The sequence below is a fragment of the Festucalex cinctus genome, chromosome 1 (assembly GCF_051991245.1).
Source record: "Festucalex cinctus isolate MCC-2025b chromosome 1, RoL_Fcin_1.0, whole genome shotgun sequence".
Lineage (NCBI taxonomy): Eukaryota > Metazoa > Chordata > Actinopteri > Syngnathiformes > Syngnathidae > Festucalex > Festucalex cinctus.
This window is the reverse complement of record NC_135411.1, coordinates 3,987,461-4,010,082: the sequence shown is the minus strand read 5'-3', so window position 1 is coordinate 4,010,082 and position 22,622 is coordinate 3,987,461. Positions and strand designations below refer to the sequence as shown.

The window sequence follows — 22,622 nt, the reverse complement described above, 5'->3', positions numbered from 1 at the left end:
AGGTAAACATATTTTGCTCACAGTCACCGCGTGTTTTTCCTCTGGCATTCCAAAAAACAAAATGAGGTCCAACTGCTATACATTTAAAAAAAAACAAAAAAAAAACAACTCAAATATTTTTGTTGCTTTCAAATGGTTTATTAGGACAGTCATTTGTTGACATTTATTTATTATCATTATTATTATTATAGCGGGAACATAACTTCACATAAAATCGAGGACATAATGAGCCCTGGAAAAAAAATGAATGGAAATGGAAATACATTTGACCAATTCCAGCTTCTTCCACCAAATGATTGTAATTTTATGTATTTTAACCCAAAAAATATTTACGCTTTTATATTTTCTCATAACAACATACAGTAATGGAACAGAATGTAAAGAATGAAACTGTTTTTGTCGCACTTTTCACTTCAGTTCAATGGACATGATGCTGCTCCTTCTGGTGTGCCCGCCTTGGCCACCGGGGGCAGTATATTACAGACATAAGGCAATAAACCGTTTACAATATTATTACCGTATATTGACAGGCTAAAATCGGTCGTTCATCGCAGAGGATAAAGAATATGTGACTGACTTGCCTGTCTGCCAAGTTTGTGTTGACCATTTTTACTTATTGTTTTCCACAAGTTTCTTTTTGCGTTTGTTTTTGTACATATTGTACTTGTTAACTTTTTTACATAATTGAAAAGAAAAAAAAATACAAATTTTTAAGGGCTTTAAAAAAAACACAAAAAAAAACAACACACACCACGTAGATGATATTTGTTAGCCCATTATGAGCTAGCATTAAGCTAGCACAAAAGCTATGCTGGTTGTTTTCTGACCGCAAACTTCAACTGGGAGTGGAAATTAGCAGCTTGCAAGTCAAGTCAAAGCAAAAAAAAAAAAAAAAAAAAAAAAAAAAAAAAAAAAAAAAAAAAAAAAAAAAAAAATTCCCCCAAATGATGGCTCATATCTCATCAGTCGTATCTCAAGGCACAAGTGCGGAACCGTGATGTGACTTGACTGTTGCCGCGGCGACGGCGAAGAGTTTTGCTTCCCACGCCCGCCGCCTCAGAAGATGACTTGCGGGCGGAAATGTTTCTGCTTGGTGGCGTTGTGACTCATTCCCATCTTCAGCATCCACTTGGACTTCATCATCTGCACGTACTGCATGTCGCGAGGAGCCTGACGCGACCCGCCGCCCGAGCCTAGCGGACACACAGCGCAAGCCGAGATTACGAGTGTGACGATATATTCGATTTTTTTTTATTCGAAAATTAGATCTAAAAAAAATATATATATAAAAAAAAAAAAAAAAAAAAAAAAAAAAGAGCAGAAAATATATAAACATAAATACATTTGTATTAAAAAAAATTTATATCGGCTTTTATTTTGACATTTATTTATTTTGTCATTTATTTATTTATTTTTTTGCAATGGCCGGAGTCCAACCCAAGACACGCCCCCCTCATTTGAATAACACTTCGACTTGGCAAGTACGGACCAAAACTGCCAAAATTCCAAATAAATGGCTAAATAAATAAATAAATGACTAAAAGTGATAATGAAAACGGATATTAAAAAAAATATAATTAAAACATTAAATACAAATGTATATATTTATGTTTCCTGCTCTCTTTTTTCCCATTTTTATTTATTTTTTTAAGATATAATTTTCAAATTATATTTTTTTAATATCCATTTTTATTTTCACTTTTATTCATGTATTTATTTATTTATTTAGTCATTTATTTATTATTTAGTCATATATTATAATTAGTTTTTTTGCAATGGCGGAGTCCAACCCAAGACACGCTTAGGACCGCCCCCCTCATTTGAATAACATTTCGACTTGGCAAGTACGGACCAAAACTGCCAAAATTCCAAATAAAAAAATATAATATAATTTTATAATATAAAATATAATTAAAAAATTAAATACAAATGTATTTATTTATGTTTTCTGCTTTTTTTTCCATTTATATTTATTTTTTTAGATATAATTTTTATTGTTATTTATATTTATTTATTTAGTCATTTATTTATAATTTAGTCATATATTATATTTTTGTTTTTTTGCAATGGCGGAGTCCAACCCAAGACACGCTTAGGACCGCCCCCTCATTTGAATAACATTTCGACTTGGCAAGTACGGACCAAAACTGCCAAAATTCAAACTAAATGGCTAAATAAATAAATAAATAAATAAATAAATGACTAAAAGTGATAATGAAAACGGATATAAAAAAATATATAATTAAAAAATATAATACAAATGTATTTATTTATGTTTTCTGCTCTTTTTTTCCCCATTTATATTATTTTTTTTCGATATAATTTTCAAATGATATTTTTTAATACCCATTTTTATTTTCACTTTTAGTCATGTATTTATTTATTTAGTCAGTCACTTATTTATTTATTTTTTTTGCAATGGCGGAGTCCAACCCAAGACACGCTTAGGACCGCCCCCCTCATTTGAATAACATTTCGACTTGGCAAGTACGGACCAAAACTGCCAAAATTCCAAATAAAAAAATATAATATAATTTTATAATATAAAATATAATTTAAAAATTAAATACAAATGTATTTATTTATGTTTTCTGCTTTTTTTTCCATTTATATTTATTTTTTAGATGTAATTTTTATTGTTATTTATATTTATTTATTTATTTAGTCATTTATTTATAATTTAGTCATATATTATATATTTTTTTTTTTGCAATGGCGGAGTCCAACCCAAGACACGCTTAGGACCGCCCCCCTCATTTGAATAACATTTCGACTTGGCAGTAACGGACCAAAACTGCCAAAATTCCAAATAAATGTCTAAATAAATAAATAAATGACTAAATAAATACATAACTAAAAATGATAATGAAAGCAGATATAAAAAAAATATAATTAAAAAATGAAATACAAATGTATTTATTTATGCATATATATTTTCTGCTCTTTTTTTCCCCCCCCATTTACATGTATTTTTTTAAGCTCTAATTTTCAAATGATATTTTTTAAATATCCATTTCTATTTTCACTTTTAGTCATGTATTCATTTATTTATTTAGTCATGTATTTATTTTGAATTTTGGCAGTTTTGGTCCTCCATACTTTTAATGGCGGCACCATCTAAAATTCCTTTTAGCGCTTGGACAACTTAAAAAAAAAAAACAACAAAAAGTGACACGTGTATTATTTGGCCATCGTAGGAGCAGATTAAAATGCGATTTTTTTTGTTTTTTTTTGCGTACCTGCGTCGCCGGCCCATCCGAGCGCTTTGTACTGGCGCATGACGCGTCCCACCGCGTTCCTGCTGTGACTCGGGGCCAGCGCCCGCTCGTTCCCGAAGCGCTGCTTGTAGTACCTCATGAGCGAACGGTGGCCGATCCTGGCGCCTGAACAAAAATAAAAAATAATCGGAAAGATGGTCTTCATCCATTTCATTTTTCAGTTGGTTGAGAAACGAGATCGATGCTCCGTCAAAGTCACCTGACGGGAGCGTGAGCTCCATTGTCTCGTCGTCGTATTGAATGTTCTTGTCGTCGGGAAGCTCGGCGCCGCCCACGTCGTCGTCATGCCCCTCCCCTCCGTCCGGGTAGCTGCTCCTGTTACCCAAACGATAACAAATGAATGGAAAGTCATCGGGAATCATTTGCATGGTTGAAGTGAGAGGAACTTCCTGTGAGCGGGTGAGGATTGTGAGTGAGTGAGTGAACCGTTTTGGACACGGTGACTCATCCCGTCATTCCCAAACATGGCAATGAGGTTTTTTTTTGTCAACTACAGTGGACAATATTTGCAATTTGGCATTCAAGAATTCATTATTTGTGGATTTTCTTAGACTTAGACTTTGATGGCTCCCTCTGGGAAATTTACATGTCCAGCAGCGATAAGAACAGACAATAAAATAAAAAATAATTCAATCAATCAATAAATAAGGTTATTACACCAGACAATGAATTCATAATAATACAAATAAAATAAAAAATAAAAATTCAATCAATCAATAAATAAGGTTATTACACCAGGGATTAAACTAATAATGATGATTATAATAATAATAATAATAATAATAAATAAAATAAATATTTAATCAATTAATATTTAATCAATTAATAAATTTTTAAAAAATGTGGCTACCCATTACACTGAAATGTAGAAACCAATATTTAGATATGTAAAAATGTAATTAATTAATTAATAATAATAATAATAATAACAATAATAATAAAAAATATTTAATCAATTAATAAATATTAAAAAAATGTGGCTACCCATTACACTGAAATGTAGAAACCAATATTTATATACGTAAAAATTTAATTAATTAATTAATAATAATAATAATAATAACAATAATAAAAAAAAAATATTTAATCAATTAATAAATATTAAAAAAATGTGGCTACCCATTACACTGAAATGTAGAAACCAATATTTAGATATGTAAAAATTTAATTAATTAATTATTAATAATAATAATAATAACAATAATAAAAAAAAAATATTTAATCAATTAATAAATATTAAAAAAATGTGGCTACCCATTACACTGAAATGTAGAAACCAATATTTATATACGTAAAAATTTAATTAATTAATTAATAATAATAATAATAATAAAATAAAAATTCAATCAATCAATATTTTAAAAATTTGGCTACCCATTACATTGTGAAATGTAGAAACCCATATTTATACACTTAAAAATGTAATTAATATTAATAATACTAATACTAATAATAATAATAATAATAATAAATAAAAATTCAATCAATCAATAAATATTTTAAGAATTTGGCTACCCATTACATTGTGAAATGTAGAAACCCATATTTATACACTTAAAAATGTAATTAATAATACTAATACTACTACTAATAATAATAATAATAATAAAATAAAAATTCAATCAATCAATAAATATTTAAAAAATGTTGCTATCCATTACACTGTGAAATGTAGAAACCCATATTTATATGCTTAAAAAATTAATTAATTAATAATAATAAGGGTCAAAAGATGCCTTATGAAAATTAAACTGCACTTAAAACAAACAAACAAAATAACTAGCCACCAGAAGGTGCGAGAACTGCACAAACGGAAATCAACCCGACTTGTTTTTAAACAAATGTGCTGCTTTTAATATCGCGACATGACGACGACAATATATCGCGGCCGATTTAATATCGCGATATCACGTCATTGCCGGCACCGTTCCATCCCAGCCGGTTACCTGAAGTCGTAGAAGTCGGCGAACTCCAGCGCGGCGTCGCCGTCCGTCAAGAGCTTGCAGTGACTTTTGTCCGTCATGTGACTCTGCACGGCTTCCGTGGAGTAAAACGAGCGCCCCTTCTCGTTGCACCACAGGCACACGTTCCCCGCGCCCACTTTCTCGCCTGGCGCGCCGACACAAGCGCACGTCGGTCACGTGAAGTCGAGAGGGGGGGCGGGGCTCCGACTTACCCAGGTAGCGGATCAGACCCCTGAGGTCGGCCAGGTGCTGAAGGTCCGGGATGAAGAAGCCGTGGACGCGCGTCATGTGGGCCACGTTGCGCAACAGCGACTTGGAATGGTGCGAGCAGAACAGGCAGTCGCTGACGGGGATGCAACCGGCGAGGGCGGCGACGGATGCAACGCCCGAGTCGCCTTCCTCGTCCGCATCTTCATCCTCCGTGTCCTCCTCACCATCATCGTCATCGTCGTCGTCCATGTCCTCCCACTCCTCTGCACGTTTCACATCGATTTTTCAGTCAAGTTTTGTTTTGTTGCTTTTAATTCATTCGTTTCTCGACTGAGTTTTGATAGTTGTCATTTTTTTCAAAACTTTTGTTTTCATCAATTTTCGTTTTCGTTTTGTATATATGAAGCGGGGCCCGACCGATACGCATTGTTTGAGGCCGATGCCGATTATTGGCAGAAAAAAAACAAAAAAACAATTAATCTGCCGATTATTAAAAAAATATATATATAAAATGCATAAAACGAACCCCTCCCAAAATTCCTTCTCAATGGGTGCCACTTAGGCACAATCCTTCGCTATTAACTCAATTGCTCCCAATAACGGGTAAATACGTTTTTTTTTTAAATGTGAGTGTCCCAAAGACGTATTTATACGTTTTTTTTGTTTGTTTGTTTTTTATGCTAGAGCATACAGAAGGCTTTGATGCAGCCTCTCAACTGCAAAGAACGGTTGCAGAAATGGTAGTTATTACACAAACGGCCAGCAGGTGGCAGCAGAGCAAAGGAGATCAACCAGGGCCATGTAGAAAAAAAGCTCAATTACTTTGAATTTGAAATAGATTTATGAAAACTGATTAAACTTAGCTTTCTTAGCTAATTGCTGCAAAACGGAAACAGATAGAAACATACTTTTTTTTTTTTTTTTCCTGATGAAAGAAGAGACGTTAATCTTTCAGCTGGGAGCGAACGGGATTGCGAAATGTGAAAATGGCGGCGAGTGAATGAGTTAAGATTCTCTGTTTTCAATGAAGTCCATATAAAAAAAAAAAAATCATGAAGTATTCAGTTATTGTATAGATTTATGTGTCAATAATAAAACCATTCTTACTAGTTTAACAACTGCTGTAAAGCATTAACCTTTTCTTTTATACATTTTGATCTTGTGCTATTTTCACAACAAGTCTTGGGACTTGCCGGGCTAACAAATTTTATAATAAAATATAACTTGAAAGGACAATGATTAACTCTTTCACTACCAGCCATTTTAGAAAATTTCTAAATTTTCAATACACGGATATCATGTTCAATAATTATATATAAGCCGAATCTACCAAATGATAGAATAGAATAGAATACTTTTTGCCCCGTCCCGTTCTTTTATAATTAACAGTTGAAAAATGTTGGTTTGCCAAAATACAGCCATTTTTCCCATGGACTCTGAAACTGTGTTTATTTCCTATAAAATGGGGCAATGATGTCGTCTACCAGCGGTTGGGCATCAGTGAAGTTGTTTTCAAGTTTGACATTTACATTGGAGCATAATCAGATTCTTCCCATCTATCCCTACTGTAAAAAATATATAATTGACGAGTATACTTGTCACCGGGAGTGAATGAGTTAAAATGAAAACAATATGAAAGTGAAATAAGAATAGAATAATCTAAAATAATAGCAACTGAAAAAAACAAATACCAACTGTTCCTGTGCAATTTGGCCTCTTGGGGGCAGTGTGGTGCTGTGCGTCCATGGCGTACACAAAGTGAGTATCGAAGAAAGTTGCGACTAAATTCTATGAAAAGAAGTCGTTTTTCACACATTGGGAAGAATGTGTGCCTTTGCGTCGTGTTATCTCATCTGTGAGTATGTGTTCCAACAACATTTGGGTGTGGACATTCGTCATTTGAAGGAAAAAAAAAAAGACTCCGTAAGTCAATGCTAACTTCCTGTTAGCATTTGCTAACTTCCTGTTTGTGCTAGGCTAGCGATGTTTTAAAAACGAAGCGTGTCTCGTATTTAAATGTACAGTGGATGTCATTCTTAACGTTGCGTATTTTGTTTTACAGTTAACTCCAACTGTGATGTCATTAAACTGCTTAAATGACGCTAAGAGACAACAGAATAAGAAGATTAACATACGCTACACACTTGCTAGTTGCTAATGCTACGCAAGCAAAATGGTGCATTAAGGGTACGTTCACAGCGTCGGAAAATTTGGTTTTCTTCCATAACGTTTTAAGGGGAAAATTGTTTTGGCCGATGTTTGAAAGCCAATACGATACGATATCATGATATTAAGGTCACGATACGATAATTAGTACGATATTGTGGGGAGGTTGGCGATACAAAAAAAAGGTCACAATATTGTTAAAAAAAAAAATTATTTCATACTAAAAAAACAAAACATTAACTTGTACATTACAGCAACATATAAGGGCCAAAACACGCCTTATGAAAATTAAACTGCACTAAAAAACTAGCCACCAGAGGGTGCTAGAACTGCACAAATGGAAATCAACCTGACTCTTTTGACAGATGTTCTGCTTTTAATATCGCGACATGACGACGATACACTGTGGCAATTTTAATATCGCGATATTGTCATTATCGTTTACATCCCTAATAATCGGCCAATTATAAATTGGTGGTCGATTAATCGGCCGGGCCCTAATATGGAGACAATGCTGTCACTATCCAATATTTTTCAAATCAATTAAGATTATTCAATCAATGAATCGACTAATTTTGCATTTTTTCCTTGAATGCAAACAAACAAAAACTTGAGAGCAGTTACCGTCCTCGTCGGCGGCATCCCCTTCCTCGCGCTCTCTCCTCTTGGCCTGCTCCTCCAGCCAGACGAGCCGCGGCGGTTTTTCAGGCTTGCTCCTCGCCGGCGCCGATTCCTCCCGGGCCCTCCGCTGCCCCTCGAGGGCCTGCCGCAGGGCCTCGTTCCTGGCGTCCCGGTCCGCCTTGTCTCGGCCGCTGAGGCCTTTCTCCAAGTTCTTCCGGTTGAGCTCGTCCACCTGCCGGCGCTCGGCCTGCCGGTGGCGCTGCGAGCCCAGGTGGTTGCGGAAGGCGTTGGCGCTGGAGAACTTTTTGTTGCAGGCGGCGCAGGCCTCGCCGGCGCTGGGCCCGCCCTCGGCGGCGGCGGCGCGCTGCGACAGGACGCGCTCCTGGAAGTTGTCGGCGCTGACGGGCGGCATGTCGGCGACCTTGCGCTTCAGGTTGTAGCGGTGCCAGTCGCTTTTGTAGTGGGCGCGCTGCACCTCGCCGTCCGAGAAGGCCACGCGGCAGCTGATGCACGTGTACGACGACGACATCGCCGCCTCAACACAACGCGAGTCAAAAGGCATTATGCACAAAATGGCTTCAACCAAAGACCACTTCATTGATTATGCAATCAACATTTTAAATTCCCATCTTTCTATTTGAAAACAGAACATTGTCAAATGGGTAGTAAATGCACAAACTAAAAAAATGAGTCAGTTCAACGAGATAATCTTTCCCGTTGAGAGGCTGAAATTCAAAAGATTTACACAATTTCAAGTAAAAGTGTGACAATATATATCGATATCGCAAAAATCGTGATGCTGTCTCCCGATAGATTATTGATACTAGTAGTAATAGACCAATATGGTTTTTTCAAGGCCGATACAGATACCAATTATTAGTAGCCAAGGAGACCGATAACCGATATTGCAAGCGAATATTAATTTTCAGTAAAAAAGTAAATATTGTCAAAATATTTAACTTTTGTTTTTTTTCCGTTTTTTTGTTTGTTTGCTTTTTCTTTGTTTAAAAATTCTAACAAAAATTGCAGCGAGCATCCAGATTCACCATCAGCATGTGTTACACAAAGTTTAAAACTAAGCAACTAAATAGTTCCCTCAAGTAAAATTGTTTTTCAAAATTTCAACATAACTTCTTCATTTGATTATTATTGCTCGCACGCATTCACGCTCATGTTGGTCAATGTGTCAGTGAGTCATTATAAAAAAATAAAATAAATAAATAAATAAAAAATAAAAACCGGTTCGCCAAAAAAAATAAATAAAAATAAAAAATCTCTTATGGGAGTAATTTAAGAAACAATTAGAATGTTTATAGCATGTATTTCTTTCGTTCTCGTGCTGCCATTTAAACGCGTATAATCGTTTAACTCGCTTGTTAGCTTAGCCGAGCTAGCGAGCCCCACTCGACATCAACAAGCTTAAAAAACCAACAAACACACGACTATTTGCGTATAAAGTCGTGTTTGGAGGGATTATACTTACTTCCTGCGCGGAGTGAATCGAGAGAAAGTTTTTAAAATCAAGTCTTACACGCGTTATCCAACTTTCGCGTGATGGACGCTTGCTGGTTAACCTTTGAACTTTATTTCTTCTTCGTTGGTTTCATGTGTTTGTCATGCCACCCGAACGCTCGGTGTCGACCTGGTCACCGGCTTCAATCTATTTTTTATTTTTTTTCACTCTTAAAGTATCATGCTTTTATATTGTTCGGTTTATTTGCGGTTTTACAATTTTAGTCCATAAATGTTATTTTGAACAATTGTAAACGGACAACTTCCTGTAGAGTGACGTCATCTGTAGGCGACCCCGATACGATCCGGCAGCCTGATCACATCTGACACCGACATCCTAACGTAATATCAGCAACAAAGAAATCTATTTTTGTACATTAAAAAAGAAATAATGTACAAATACTCAAATAAAACTAAGAATTGATGTATTTTTTTGCAAAACTTAAATAGAATTAATAGATTATTAATAATTTCGGCACACACAGACATCAAGACTGGAGGATTTGGAATGAATGATTGTCTTTATTATCATCACACTATATGAAGAATGCATTTAATGCCGTTTACGTACATAGAAAAGAAGATGACACAAATGATTCAAGATCCATTTTTATTCATGTGCCTTATTTAAGACTCACGCACTGCTCTCATCATTTGAACTATGAACTGAAAAGCAAAAGAAACGTGATCTGGATCCGACCCGAGCGGAACCCGAGCGGAACCCGAGCGGCTCGCTCGCCTCAGCAGCGCTCGTGAGTCATGGCGAGCGGCCGGGCCGACTGGCAGGCGGGCGGCGGCGTGAAGACGTCGGGGTCGCTGATGCCCAGCTGCAGGTTGAAGAAGCGCGTGGACGTGGTGACGCTGCTGTTCTTCACGTACGTCTCCTGGACCGGGTAGCAGTCGCGCAGCGTGTACACGCCCACCCACGTCTCATCTGCCGCACACATAAACAAATAAGACGAAGCTTCACAGACTGGAGCCATCATCGCTTGGACTATTTTGCATCTTGAGATACGCGTTTCGTACAGTTGCAATGCGGTTGAGTGCTTTTTTTCGAATGAAAATACAGCACAGGTCTTATTTTTGTCCATTTGTCACTGTCGCATCTGTGACTTTGAATGTGTGTGGCTTTAAAAAGCAAAGCCTGGCCTGGTGAGTGACGTGGGTGTCAGCAAATGAGATGTTGCCAGTTGGCCCTGGCCAAAATTTTAATTAAAAAAAAAAACAAATTATGGAGAAATTGCTACTTTTTTACATTTAGGAAATAAATTGCTTGGTTGAAAATAAAGTTTAAAAAAAATCATGGGACAGACTTTCATTAAACTACCTTTACGTTTAAAAAAAAAAAAAAAAAAAGTCAAAAATTAAAATCTTGATAAGTTTATTTACAATTTCAAATGTAAACAAATTGCAAAACAAATGTGCTAAACTTAAATATAAATGAAAATAAATTGCACAATATCAATCTAACATAACGTTAAAAAAAATCATGGCACAAATATTCATTAAAAATTTTTTTCTGTTAAAAAAAAGTAATAATTGTACCGCAAATAAAAAACTCAGTAGCAAGTTTATTTACAGCTACAAATGTGAAATAAGTAAATAAATAAATAAATAAATACATAAATAAAATAAAAAAATCAGTAATAAATAGACTTTAACATTTGTAGAAATTTAAAAATATATTTTTTTAATAATTTAAATAAGTATGACTTCTTAACATTTACCTTGTTTTTAATATATAAAAGTACGCTCAGTCACCAAAATTTTAATTAAAAAAAAAAAAATCATGGAGAAATTACTTTTTTTTTTACATTTAGAAAATAAATTGCTTTGTTGAGAATTAAAAAAAAATCATGGGAAGACTTAAATTGAACTACTTTTACATATTTTTCCCCATTAAAAAGAAAATAATAATAATTGTACTGCAAATAAAAAGCTTGGTATCAAGTTTATTTACAGCTACAAATGTGAAATAAATAAATAAATAAAAATAATAAAAATTGTTTAACATTTGTAGAAATGTAGAAAAAGTCAATAATTTAAATAAGTGTAGCTTAACATTTATGTTTTTTTTGGAAAGTGCGCTCTTTTAACAGTCACCAACGTTTTTTTTTTTTACATAAAAAAATAATTGCACAAAAACACTGAATATATTTACAAAATTTAAACGGGAAAAAAATACAAAAACATGTCAAACTTATAAATTTAAAAATAATTTCAATGAAGTGTGATGTGCTAACTTGTACAGTTTTTTTGTTTTTGTTTTTTTTAAATAAATAGTTGCCATTATCTAAGCTGCAATTTTTGTTTTGCAGTTATAAATATAACTGAAAATGCGTGATAACTTTTAACATGAAAGTTTGGCAGTTTTAAACACACACACACACAAAAAAAAGCCAAAACAAATATTTTTGAAACTTTTTTTTTTTTTTTACATTTGAAATTTGAAATGAAAAGTGCGATGATCTCTTGTCATGTTATAAACCTTTGTTGTATGCGTCTTTTCAACTGTTTTTTTTTTTTTTTTTTTTTTTTTTTTTTAAAGGACGTCATTGGTTCTCGGTCTCACGTTTTCGCGCGGGCTTCCTGTCGGACCACTCCTGCACCTCCACGTTGTCGCCGGGCCCGCCGATGATGTACTGGTCCTCGAAGGTGGAGTTGTCGGGAATGTCGAAGGGGTCCCAGGCCTCGGTCAGCTCCAGCTTGGCGCACTCGCCCGTCTTCTGGTCGATCTGGAACAGCAGCTTGCTCTCGTACAAGTAGATCAACTCAAAGTACCTGCGAGCGCCATGACGACAACAACAACAATCACAAACTTTGTTTTTTGTTTTTTTGTTTTTTGTCAGCACTATGAAGAAACATCTTTTATAGTAACAACATCATTATGTGACTGCTTGCGAAGCAGGGGGGGGGATCCACAAATTAAACACCTTTTTCCAAGCCACGCTCATACATTTACCGAAGTTAAGTTAAAGTTAGTTAGCATGCTAATGCTAAGTTAGCATGTTACTGATAGCTTAGCATGCTAATGCTAAGTTAACAAACTAATGCTAGCTTAGCATGCTAATGTTAAGTTAGCATGCTAATGCCAAGTCAGCATGCTAATGCTAGCTTAGCATGCTAATGCTAAATTAGCACACTAATACTAAGTTAGCATATTAATGCTAATGCTAATTTAACATGCTAATGCTAACTTAATATGCCAATGCTAGCTTAACATGCTAATGCTAAGTTAGCATGCTAATTCCGAGTTACCATGGCCACGCAATTCCCCAAAAATCCCGCCAAATAGTCCCATAGGAATGAATGGAGAATGGTGGAAAAGAGCCACAAATTAAACACCTTTTTCCAAGCCACGCTCATACATTTACCGAAGCTAAGTTAAAGTTAGTTAGCGTGCTAATGCTAAGTTAGCATGTTACTGATAGCTTAGCATGCTAATGCTAAGTTAACAAACTCATGCTAGCTTAGCATGCTAATGTTAAGTTAGCATGCTAATGCCAAGTCAGCATGCTAATGCTAGCTTAGCATGCTAATGCTAAATTAACACACTAATACTAAGTTAGCATATTAATGCTAATGCTAATTTAACATGCTAATGCTAACTTAATATGCCAATGCTAGTTTAACATGCTAATGCTAAGTTAGCATGCTAATTCCGAGTTACCATGGCCACGCAATTCCCCCAAAATCCCGCCAAATAGTCCCATAGGAATGAATGGAGAATGGTGGAAAAGAGCCACAAATTAAACACCTTTTTCCAAGCCACGCTCATACATTTACCGAAGTTAAGTTAAAGTTAGTTAGCATGCTAATGCTAAGTTAGCATGTTACTGATAGCTTAGAATGCTAATGTTAAGTTAGCATGCTAATGCCAAGTCAGCATGCTAATGCTAGCTTAGCATGCTAATGCTAAATTAGCACACTAATACTAAGTTAGCATATTAATGCTAATGCTAATTTAACATGCTAATGCTAACTTAATATGCCAATGCTAGCTTAACATGCTAATGCTAAGTTAGCATGCTAATTCCGAGTTACCATGGCCACGCAATTCCCCAAAAATCCCGCCAAATAGTCCCATAGGAATGAATGGAGAATGGTGGAAAAGATCCACAAATTAAACACCTTTTTCCAAGCCACGCTCATACATTTACCGAAGTTAAGTTAAAGTTAGTTAGCATGCTAATGCTAAGTTAGCATGTTACTGATAGCTTAGCATGCTAATGCTAAGTTAACAAACTAATGCTAGCTTAGCATGCTAATGCCAAGTCAGCATGCTAATGCTAGCTCAGCATGCTAATGCTAGCTTAGCATGCTAATGCTAGCTTAGCATGCTAATGCTAAATTAACACATTAATACTAAGTTAGCATATTAATGCTAATGCTAATTTAACATGCTAATGCTAACTTAATATGCCAATGCTAGCTTAACATGCTAATGCTAAGTTAGCATGCTAATTCCGAGTTACCATGGCCACGCAATTCCCCAAAAATCCCGCCAAATAGTCCCATAGGAATGAATGGAGAATGGTGGAAAAGAGCCACAAATTAAACACCTTTTTCCAAGCCACGCTCATACATTTACCGAAGCTAAGTTAAAGTTAGTTAGCGTGCTAATGCTAAGTTAGCATGTTACTGATAGCTTAGCATGCTAATGCTAAGTTAACAAACTCATGCTAGCTTAGCATGCTAATGTTAAGTTAGCATGCTAATGCCAAGTCAGCATGCTAATGCTAGCTTAGCATGCTAATGCTAAATTAACACACTAATACTAAGTTAGCATATTAATGCTAATGCTAATTTAACATGCTAATGCTAACTTAATATGCCAATGCTAGTTTAACATGCTAATGCTAAGTTAGCATGCTAATTCCGAGTTACCATGGCCACGCAATTCCCCCAAAATCCCGCCAAATAGTCCCATAGGAATGAATGGAGAATGGTGGAAAAGAGCCACAAATTAAACACCTTTTTCCAAGCCACGCTCATACATTTACCGAAGTTAAGTTAAAGTTAGTTAGCATGCTAATGCTAAGTTAGCATGTTACTGATAGCTTAGAATGCTAATGTTAAGTTAGCATGCTAATGCCAAGTCAGCATGCTAATGCTAGCTTAGCATGCTAATGCTAAATTAGCACACTAATACTAAGTTAGCATATTAATGCTAATGCTAATTTAACATGCTAATGCTAACTTAATATGCCAATGCTAGCTTAACATGCTAATGCTAAGTTAGCATGCTAATTCCGAGTTACCATGGCCACGCAATTCCCCAAAAATCCCGCCAAATAGTCCCATAGGAATGAATGGAGAATGGTGGAAAAGATCCACAAATTAAACACCTTTTTCCAAGCCACGCTCATACATTTACCGAAGTTAAGTTAAAGTTAGTTAGCATGCTAATGCTAAGTTAGCATGTTACTGATAGCTTAGCATGCTAATGCTAAGTTAACAAACTAATGCTAGCTTAGCATGCTAATGCCAAGTCAGCATGCTAATGCTAGCTCAGCATGCTAATGCTAGCTTAGCATGCTAATGCTAGCTTAGCATGCTAATGCTAAATTAACACATTAATACTAAGTTAGCATATTAATGCTAATGCTAATTTAACATGCTAATGCTAACTTAATATGCCAATGCTAGCTTAACATGCTAATGCTAAGTTAGCATGCTAATTCCGAGTTACCATGGCCACGCAATTCCCCAAAAATCCCGCCAAATAGTCCCATAGGAATGAATGGAGAATGGTGGAAAAGAGCCACAAATTAAACACCTTTTTCCAAGCCACGCTGCGTGCACATACATTAACCAACCGAGATGATTTTTAGCTCATTTTGTTGCAATTTTCCCCGTCTTTAGCTCGGTGTTGAAATTTTTTTCGAAGGAATGTAAGCTCTCCCTCCTGTGCGGGTTCAAAGAGAGTGAGCGAAATTGAGAAAAAAAAAGGCTTTTGGTGTGTATTGCGTTTGCTAGAGTGGAGAGACCCAAAAAATGATTTGGAAAAATCTCACTTAACTCGTCACCGTGGCCACAATATTTGCTCAATAAACATCAAATTTGGGCATATTGTAGTCACAAGGGTCTTCTTTCTGACAAACCCACTTTTGTGCGGCAAAGGTGTCATTTAGTACCTTTTATTTGACTTCAAGCGAGAAGAAGTCACATTTTTCGCCCATTCAACCCCATGTAATTTTTGGCCGCTTTTTTCTTGTCATTTTTTTTTTTAAAGTCACACATTTTCAACATTGCAAAATGTGTTTTTAAAGGTACTAATTGTACATCAAAAATAATGAAAATACAGTAGCAAATTTATTATAGGCAAAATATTAATGTTTGACTGACAAAAATGGCTAAATAAGTCAAGTATCCCTTTAATTTTTCTATTGTTTAACTTTTATGTTATTAAGAAGAACTTTAGTACATTAGCGTTAAGGTTGAGGACTAGATACGTTTTTGTACTTCTTCCTACACCTTTTGAACATATCAATTATGATTCTATTGACGATTTCTTTTCCCTTTTTCTTTAAACTACAACTTGTATTTTATGCTTGTGATGTGTTTATATGTTCAATAAAACCCAATCAATCAATCAATCAATCAACCATACAGCAAACAAGTACGAATCACAGATTTGTGCAGGAACCAAAACGTGCTTTTTAAGCACAAGTTTGAGCGTAAGCGTTGTTTGTGAATGAGGCCCCAACATTCTTGAAGGGGGGGAAAAAAAAACGTTTCCAAGTTTTTGCGCTATCTGGAGAATTACGCAAAGCCCTGAAAAGGAAGTTGTGAAGAGCAAAACTTGTTTTGAATAATGTCTTTGTCGTCTAAGAAAAATGCTATTTAAAAAAAAAAAACGTACGCTTTTTTTCCCCCCCTTTTGTAAACAATCCAAAGTCAAACTGGCACCAAGTCAAGCAAGTTGAGTCTTGCCACATACTTGCTTGCTGCAGAAAACCACAAAATGTTCCAAAATAAACGCATTGCATTCAATTACATCTATGGTTGTATTCTAAAAACAGTGCAACGCACGTTTCTTTTTCTTTTTTTTTTTGAAAAGTGTATATTAGAAATCAAATCGAAATCTGCTTTTCCAACTTGTTGCGTCCAAATGCTGACTCATTTGTTTTCCCCCAACCAACTTTCTCGTTCCTCTGGCGCGTGCATGCCGTGCGAGCGTTTTTGTTTTTGTTTTTGCACCTCTGACACGGCGTGTGCTTCTTGTGCTGCTGCAGCACCCGCAGTCGCTGCTTCTGCGCGTCGTAGGACACCGCGGCCCGGTTGTTCCTGCCGGTGCCGTGGTCGTACACGACCCACCTCCCCTCCCACTGCGGCGGGGCCTGGCAGGGCGTCGCTGTCGCTGCGGCCGCCGACGCCTCAACGTCCGCCTGCCGCAGCTGCGTCGAGCCCAGCAGGAGCAGCAGGAGCGGCGCGAGGATCAACTGCAGCATCGTGGCGTCCCTTTTTTCCGGTACTGGGGCGGAAAGACGCTGGCGCTTGGAACGAAAAAAAAAAAAAAAAAACACACACGCGCGCGCGCGACACAGCTTCCGGTTGGCTTTCAGTGTAAGAGATTCTTTTGTTGTCGCTTCCAAAAGAGTTCGATTTCTCCCTCTATTTCTGTAACCAGCACGGAATTCCCCTTGTCGTTTACATTGGGTAACTTTCCATTTATTTTCTGTCCACAGTTTAAAACTGCCTGTACGGACAATCGGATGTTGGAGGAAGCCATCAAATTGTCCAGAAGTGAATGCGTCAAAATTTGACGATAGAGGGAAAAGCTAAAAATTATTTACATTTTTTTTTTTTTTAAGTCGGGGGACTAATGTGAAAGATGCCGTACAGAAGATCGAACATAAAAAAAAAAAAAATTAACTACAATGTCAATATTGTTACTATTATTTCATCTTGTAATCAGTTCAATCTTATTGTCTTGGCTAACTCAAATTTTTCTATATCTAATAATAATATCAATCATAAAACATTTTTTTTAAATCTAGTAATATCAGTTATTATAAAACAATTTATTAAAAGAAAAATAAATAATTTAAGTCAATGCAAACCATTTTTTAAAATCACGTGTAATTATAATAATCCGTAAACTTCTACATTAAAGTCGATTCAAGCTGCAGTTATTATAGAACAACTGCATTCTCTCTGTTTTGAAAATATACCGTTTGGCTTCAATAGTTATCCATCGAGATGTAAAAAAAAAAAAAATGCTTTTCATATCACCAAATTTGTTCTCATGTTGACAAAATGACATACACACAAATGTCGATACATTAAACATTATATTTTGTAGAAGTTTCTTTTTATATGTATTTGTCTCCCCCTGTCTGTTATACTGTTTTGTATTATTGTTTACTAAAATAAATAAATAAATAAAACAAAAGGAAGAAAAACAAATTCTGCTTTTGGGACGCTACAATTTCTGTGTACCGGAAATACGTGTCGCTTTCCAAAGGAAACACGTCACAGCTTGACTCCGCCTCCTCGGGACCGTCCCAACATGGCGCCCAAACAACGTGGAGTAGCAAACAGCTCGCCGAAAGCGGACAGAAGCGACGAGACGATGGAGAGCTGGAGTTTGGAATTGGCTTCTAGTGACGACGACGAGGACGAGGCGCCCGAGGAGGTCACATTTGAGGACTCCAAGGCACAAGCGCTGCGGAGCGTCAAGCAGGCCCTGGAAAGTGCGAGAAGGTACGGTAGGCTAACTGCTAGCACGCTAGCCAACCAACAGGCTGACATGTTGGTGGCCTGTTTCCAGGGAGAAGGACGTGCTGAAGGAGAAGAGGAAGAAGAGGCAGGAACTGTTCCAGGAGCAGAAGGTGCTTCCTACTTTAAATCCATTAAAAGTTGACTATTTTCCGGCTTGTGAGTGCTAAAATCTTTCTCCTTGCACTCGGCAGAAGAGAAAACTTCTTTCCGCCGAGCTCCTGGAGGAAATCGACTCGTCACAGTGAGTTTCCTCAAACATGATTATAATTTCTCACCCACCCAGACGGTAATTTTATTCTTATTTTTGAACAGAAGGCAGAGTCAGCAAGATGCCGAAGCGACGCTTGAAGATGAAGAGGAGGAGGAGATGAAGCAGCAAAAACTCACACACACCAGAAAGTATGGAAAAAAAAAAGAGATGCTGCAAAAGTGGCATAAACAGATGAGCAGGGTGCCAAAATACCCTTCACAATTTCTTTGCAAAATTTATGGAAGAAAACGATTCCAAATTGAACCAAACGGGGTCGCATGTCGCATTTTGGCACCCTTGCACTGCGTTAGTGCCAAAAAGATGATACGGATTACTTTGGTCCAACTTAAACCGGTCTCACTCTGCACACTTGGTACACTGCCAGTGTAGGAGGGAGCGAAAAAAATCAATAAAAAATTTGGGGATTCATGCGCAGGTGAAGCTAGCGCCACCTTCTGTTTGCTGTAACACAGCAAGAGGGTCTTGAAGTCAAGAAGTCTTGACCACTTTTTGTTTTATAAAAAAAAAAGAAAAAAAAGTGTAACTCAACCCGTGTGTTGCATTGTAGTCCAGATTCATGGTCCGAAAAATAAAATACAAAAAAAAAATCACAAAATTGTGCCTACAACGTACCACTTAATGGTGTCTTGCTGTAATGATCGAGTACCAAAAATTTCAACTCATTCCAACCCAAAAACGTATAAATACGTTTTTAATACTTTGTCCTTCACTCCCAAAAACGCATTTACACGTTTTTGGGTTTGAATGAGTTAATACACATTTATACCAGCTTGTAAATACGTTGTCCAATTACGGTGCATCAACATAAGCTTTTTTTTTTTTTTTTTTTTCTCTCTCTCTCTCTCTTTCACTCTTCCATTTCCAGGCTGAAGGGGAGCCACAAAGTGACGACGGTGACGCCTCAAACGTCGGCGTCCTTTCAGCAGAAGGCGGCCGAGGATTTCCTCCACGCGCGGCTCTACGGCGCCGGAACTTGCCGTAGCACCAGTAAGCGCCATGCCGGGCAGCCAGAATTTGAGCAAAGTTTTCTGAGGGAAAGCTTGGGAACGTTCACAAATACAAACGGCATCCCTTTCCGTCTTTCCTGTCAGGCAACGAGCTGCTGTCCCTTCAAAATAAGACGGCGCGGAGCAAAGGCGCAGCATTCTGCTTCGTCAAGAAACAATGGGGTGAGGCAAAAAAAAAAAAAAAAAAAAACACACCTTGAGACGTGTTCTCCTTGTAACGTGTCGTCTTCCTTCAGCGCCCGAGAAAAAGAGCAAAGCGGAGAAGCTGAAGCTGCGCTGGATTCGCAAGCAGGCTCCCGCCAGCTGATTGGACGACAGCGAGGACACGCCCCCTCTCGCTGTGACTGGACGTCACGAGATGAAATGTGTTGTGTGAGGAGGGACCAATCATGGACGGGCATTCTTTTGAGGAGGACAATGTTGCCGTGGCAACCAAAATTCTGCCCCACAGGTCACAGGCTAGGAATTATGGGTAATTTCACATTTTTTTTGAAGCCATTAAAATTGTTTTTCCTGTGCCAAAATCTTCCGCTTGCGCTTGTGCTCTTTTGGTTTTGGCTGATACGAATCAGGTGTGTTGAACGTGGGGAAACCTAAAAAACATGCAGGACTCAGGTACCCGAGGACCCGGACTTTGACAACAATGCCCTAGACTGACTGGTCGCCCGTCATTGTCAACACAAATATAGACAAACAGAATGGTCGCCAGGCAATGTCACGGCATGTCCAATGGGCATTATTAAAAGTTTTGGGAGATAAAAAAAAATGTACAAGCCTTCAAAAATTCATCCAAAAAAATAAACTGTGAAACATCCTCTATGTTTTCAGTTGTAAATTAATATCACTTTTTGCCACTAGATGGCATACAGGGCTTTGTGGCGCTTAGAGAGTTGACCTGGTTATTTTAGTTGACTAAAACTAACAAATGAAATAAAATACAAACAAGATGCTTTTTTTTTTTTTTTTTTTAAAGAAAATTCACTGAAGCTACATTTTATGATTACAAAACTAGCTAACTATAATTACAGGAAAAATGTCCTTGCTTTTAGTCTTTGGTCATTAATTGAATGCATGCGCCTTTGGGGAATGTGATTTTGATATGAACCGGAATAAGGCCGTTTGAAAGGTGCGTTACATCACTCCTATGTGTGTGTTTTGTTTTGTTTTAAATTGCACACAAGTAATATGCTTAAAAAAAACTAATACTGAAATGAAACTTAAACTAAGCATTTATTAAATAACTAAAACTAATAAAAACTAACAGCACCACCCAGCCTGAAAACTAATTAAACCTAAAATTTAAAAACCTAAATTCAAAACGAAATCAAAACTAACTAAATATAAAAAATTCCAAAATTATAATAACCCTGCGACCCACACATTGATATATTCCTGGATTTATTTCTTAATTTAAAAAAATATATATATGTATTTGGTTTTGTTTTCCATTTTTGTTTGTGGCAAACTTTTATATTTATATTTTATTATATATTATTAACAATATATATTTTTTATATTTATATGTTTATCAGCATTGCATTCCCATGGAGTTTTTTTTTTTTTTAAATTACGCACAATACGCTTTAAAAAAAACAAAAACGGATACTGAAACTAAACAAACTAAAACTAAGCATTTATTAAACAAAACCTTAACAGCACCACCCACCCTGAAAACTAAAATTTAAAACACAAAATTCAAAACGAAATTAAAACTAAAAAGAAAAATTCCAAAACTATAATAACCCTGCTGCCCACACATTCATATATTCCTGGATTTATTTCTTAATTAAAAAATATAAATAAATAAAAAACATATGTATTTGTCGTTTTTGTTTTCCATTTTTGTTTGTGGCAAACATTTTTGTTTTTATATTTTTCTTTGATTACATATTAACAATATATATATTTTTATATTTATACGTTTATCAGCATTGCTTCTTTTTTTTTTTTTCTCTCTCTTTTGGGTTAGGAAAAAATAAATAGATTTCAACTGGTGGTCCACTCCTGACCAAAACTGTCGTGCATCAGTGTTGGGTCCAAGCATAACCACCTCAACTCCTGTCGTCACATTTTGGTCACGTGATGTGACGTTTACTTTTATTCTAAAGAGTTTGACGCCATCAATGCTACTGGCTCGCCATTAGGCTAGCGACTGCAAGCTAGCACATCATCATCACCGCAAACGCAGAGATGTCGAGCAGCCGGCCAGACGCCGTGTTGCCGAATAACAGCGTCGTTGTCGCCGTGCGCGCGCGTGCACACATCGAGCGGTCACATGTCCACCGGCTGGCGTCCTTTTATTAGCATCACAAGTGGCCCAAGTAAACTCAATGCAAGTAACAAGAAGAATCATATTCATCATAATAATCGGTATCTGTCATACGAGCGAGCCAGGACCCCCCCCATCACTACCCCCCCCCCCTATCACCCCACCCTTGACGCCAGCACTAAATCAACGTATACAAAAAACAAAATGCAAACAGGAAGGCGAGAGGGAAAAAAAAAAAAAAAAAAAAAAGAGTGGTGGGCTCACTGTTTTCAGGAGGGAGGGGTCGGTGGGCGGGGCAGGGGGGGGGTCCCACGTCACGCCATCGCTCAGTCAGTCATGTGGACAGCCGCTGGAGGGGGGGTGGACGACTTCGGGGGCTGCTTTCTATTTACCACATAAAGGGAGGCGGTGTGTGCATATATGTATGTGTATGTGTATGTTGACGCAGTAGTACGCAAAAGTTTTGGCCCACCGCTCACTTTGTTTTTATGATTTTGTAGCGTTTGCGCATCAATTCTGTTGAAAAAGTCACAAGTGATTCCCAAGTTGTAATTGCCGATTGATGCCACAAGAGGGCGGCGAAACTCTTCTTCACGG

At 36.8% G+C, this 22,622-nt stretch overlaps 3 protein-coding genes across 3 annotated transcripts; 1 reads left to right on the top strand and 2 right to left on the bottom strand.

Moving 5' to 3' along the window:
* Positions 1-911: 911 nt before the first annotated feature.
* Positions 912-9,860, bottom strand: znf622 (zinc finger protein 622). Its single transcript, XM_077512438.1, has 7 exons — positions 9,723-9,860; positions 8,243-8,774; positions 5,455-5,715; positions 5,225-5,387; positions 3,478-3,593; positions 3,240-3,383; positions 912-1,193 (listed from the first exon to the last, which is right to left on the bottom strand). Exons 2-7 carry the CDS (start codon positions 8,766-8,768, stop codon positions 1,057-1,059), a joined length of 1,347 nt encoding a protein of 448 aa, XP_077368564.1. The 5' UTR covers positions 8,769-8,774; positions 9,723-9,860; the 3' UTR covers positions 912-1,056.
* Positions 9,861-10,347: 487 nt separating this feature from the next.
* On the bottom strand, positions 10,348-17,286 carry epdr1 (ependymin related 1). The gene is made up of 3 exons (XM_077507351.1): positions 16,955-17,286; positions 12,324-12,532; positions 10,348-10,685 (listed from the first exon to the last, which is right to left on the bottom strand). Exons 1-3 carry the CDS (start codon positions 17,203-17,205, stop codon positions 10,492-10,494), a joined length of 654 nt encoding a protein of 217 aa, XP_077363477.1. The 5' UTR covers positions 17,206-17,286; the 3' UTR covers positions 10,348-10,491.
* A 919-nt stretch (positions 17,287-18,205) lies between these two features.
* On the top strand, positions 18,206-20,711 carry nol7 (nucleolar protein 7). Its single transcript, XM_077507328.1, has 7 exons — positions 18,206-18,460; positions 18,528-18,588; positions 18,670-18,719; positions 18,791-18,877; positions 19,615-19,736; positions 19,841-19,918; positions 19,993-20,711. Exons 1-7 carry the CDS (start codon positions 18,267-18,269, stop codon positions 20,061-20,063), a joined length of 663 nt encoding a protein of 220 aa, XP_077363454.1. The 5' UTR covers positions 18,206-18,266; the 3' UTR covers positions 20,064-20,711.
* The last annotated feature ends 1,911 nt before the right edge of the window (positions 20,712-22,622 follow it).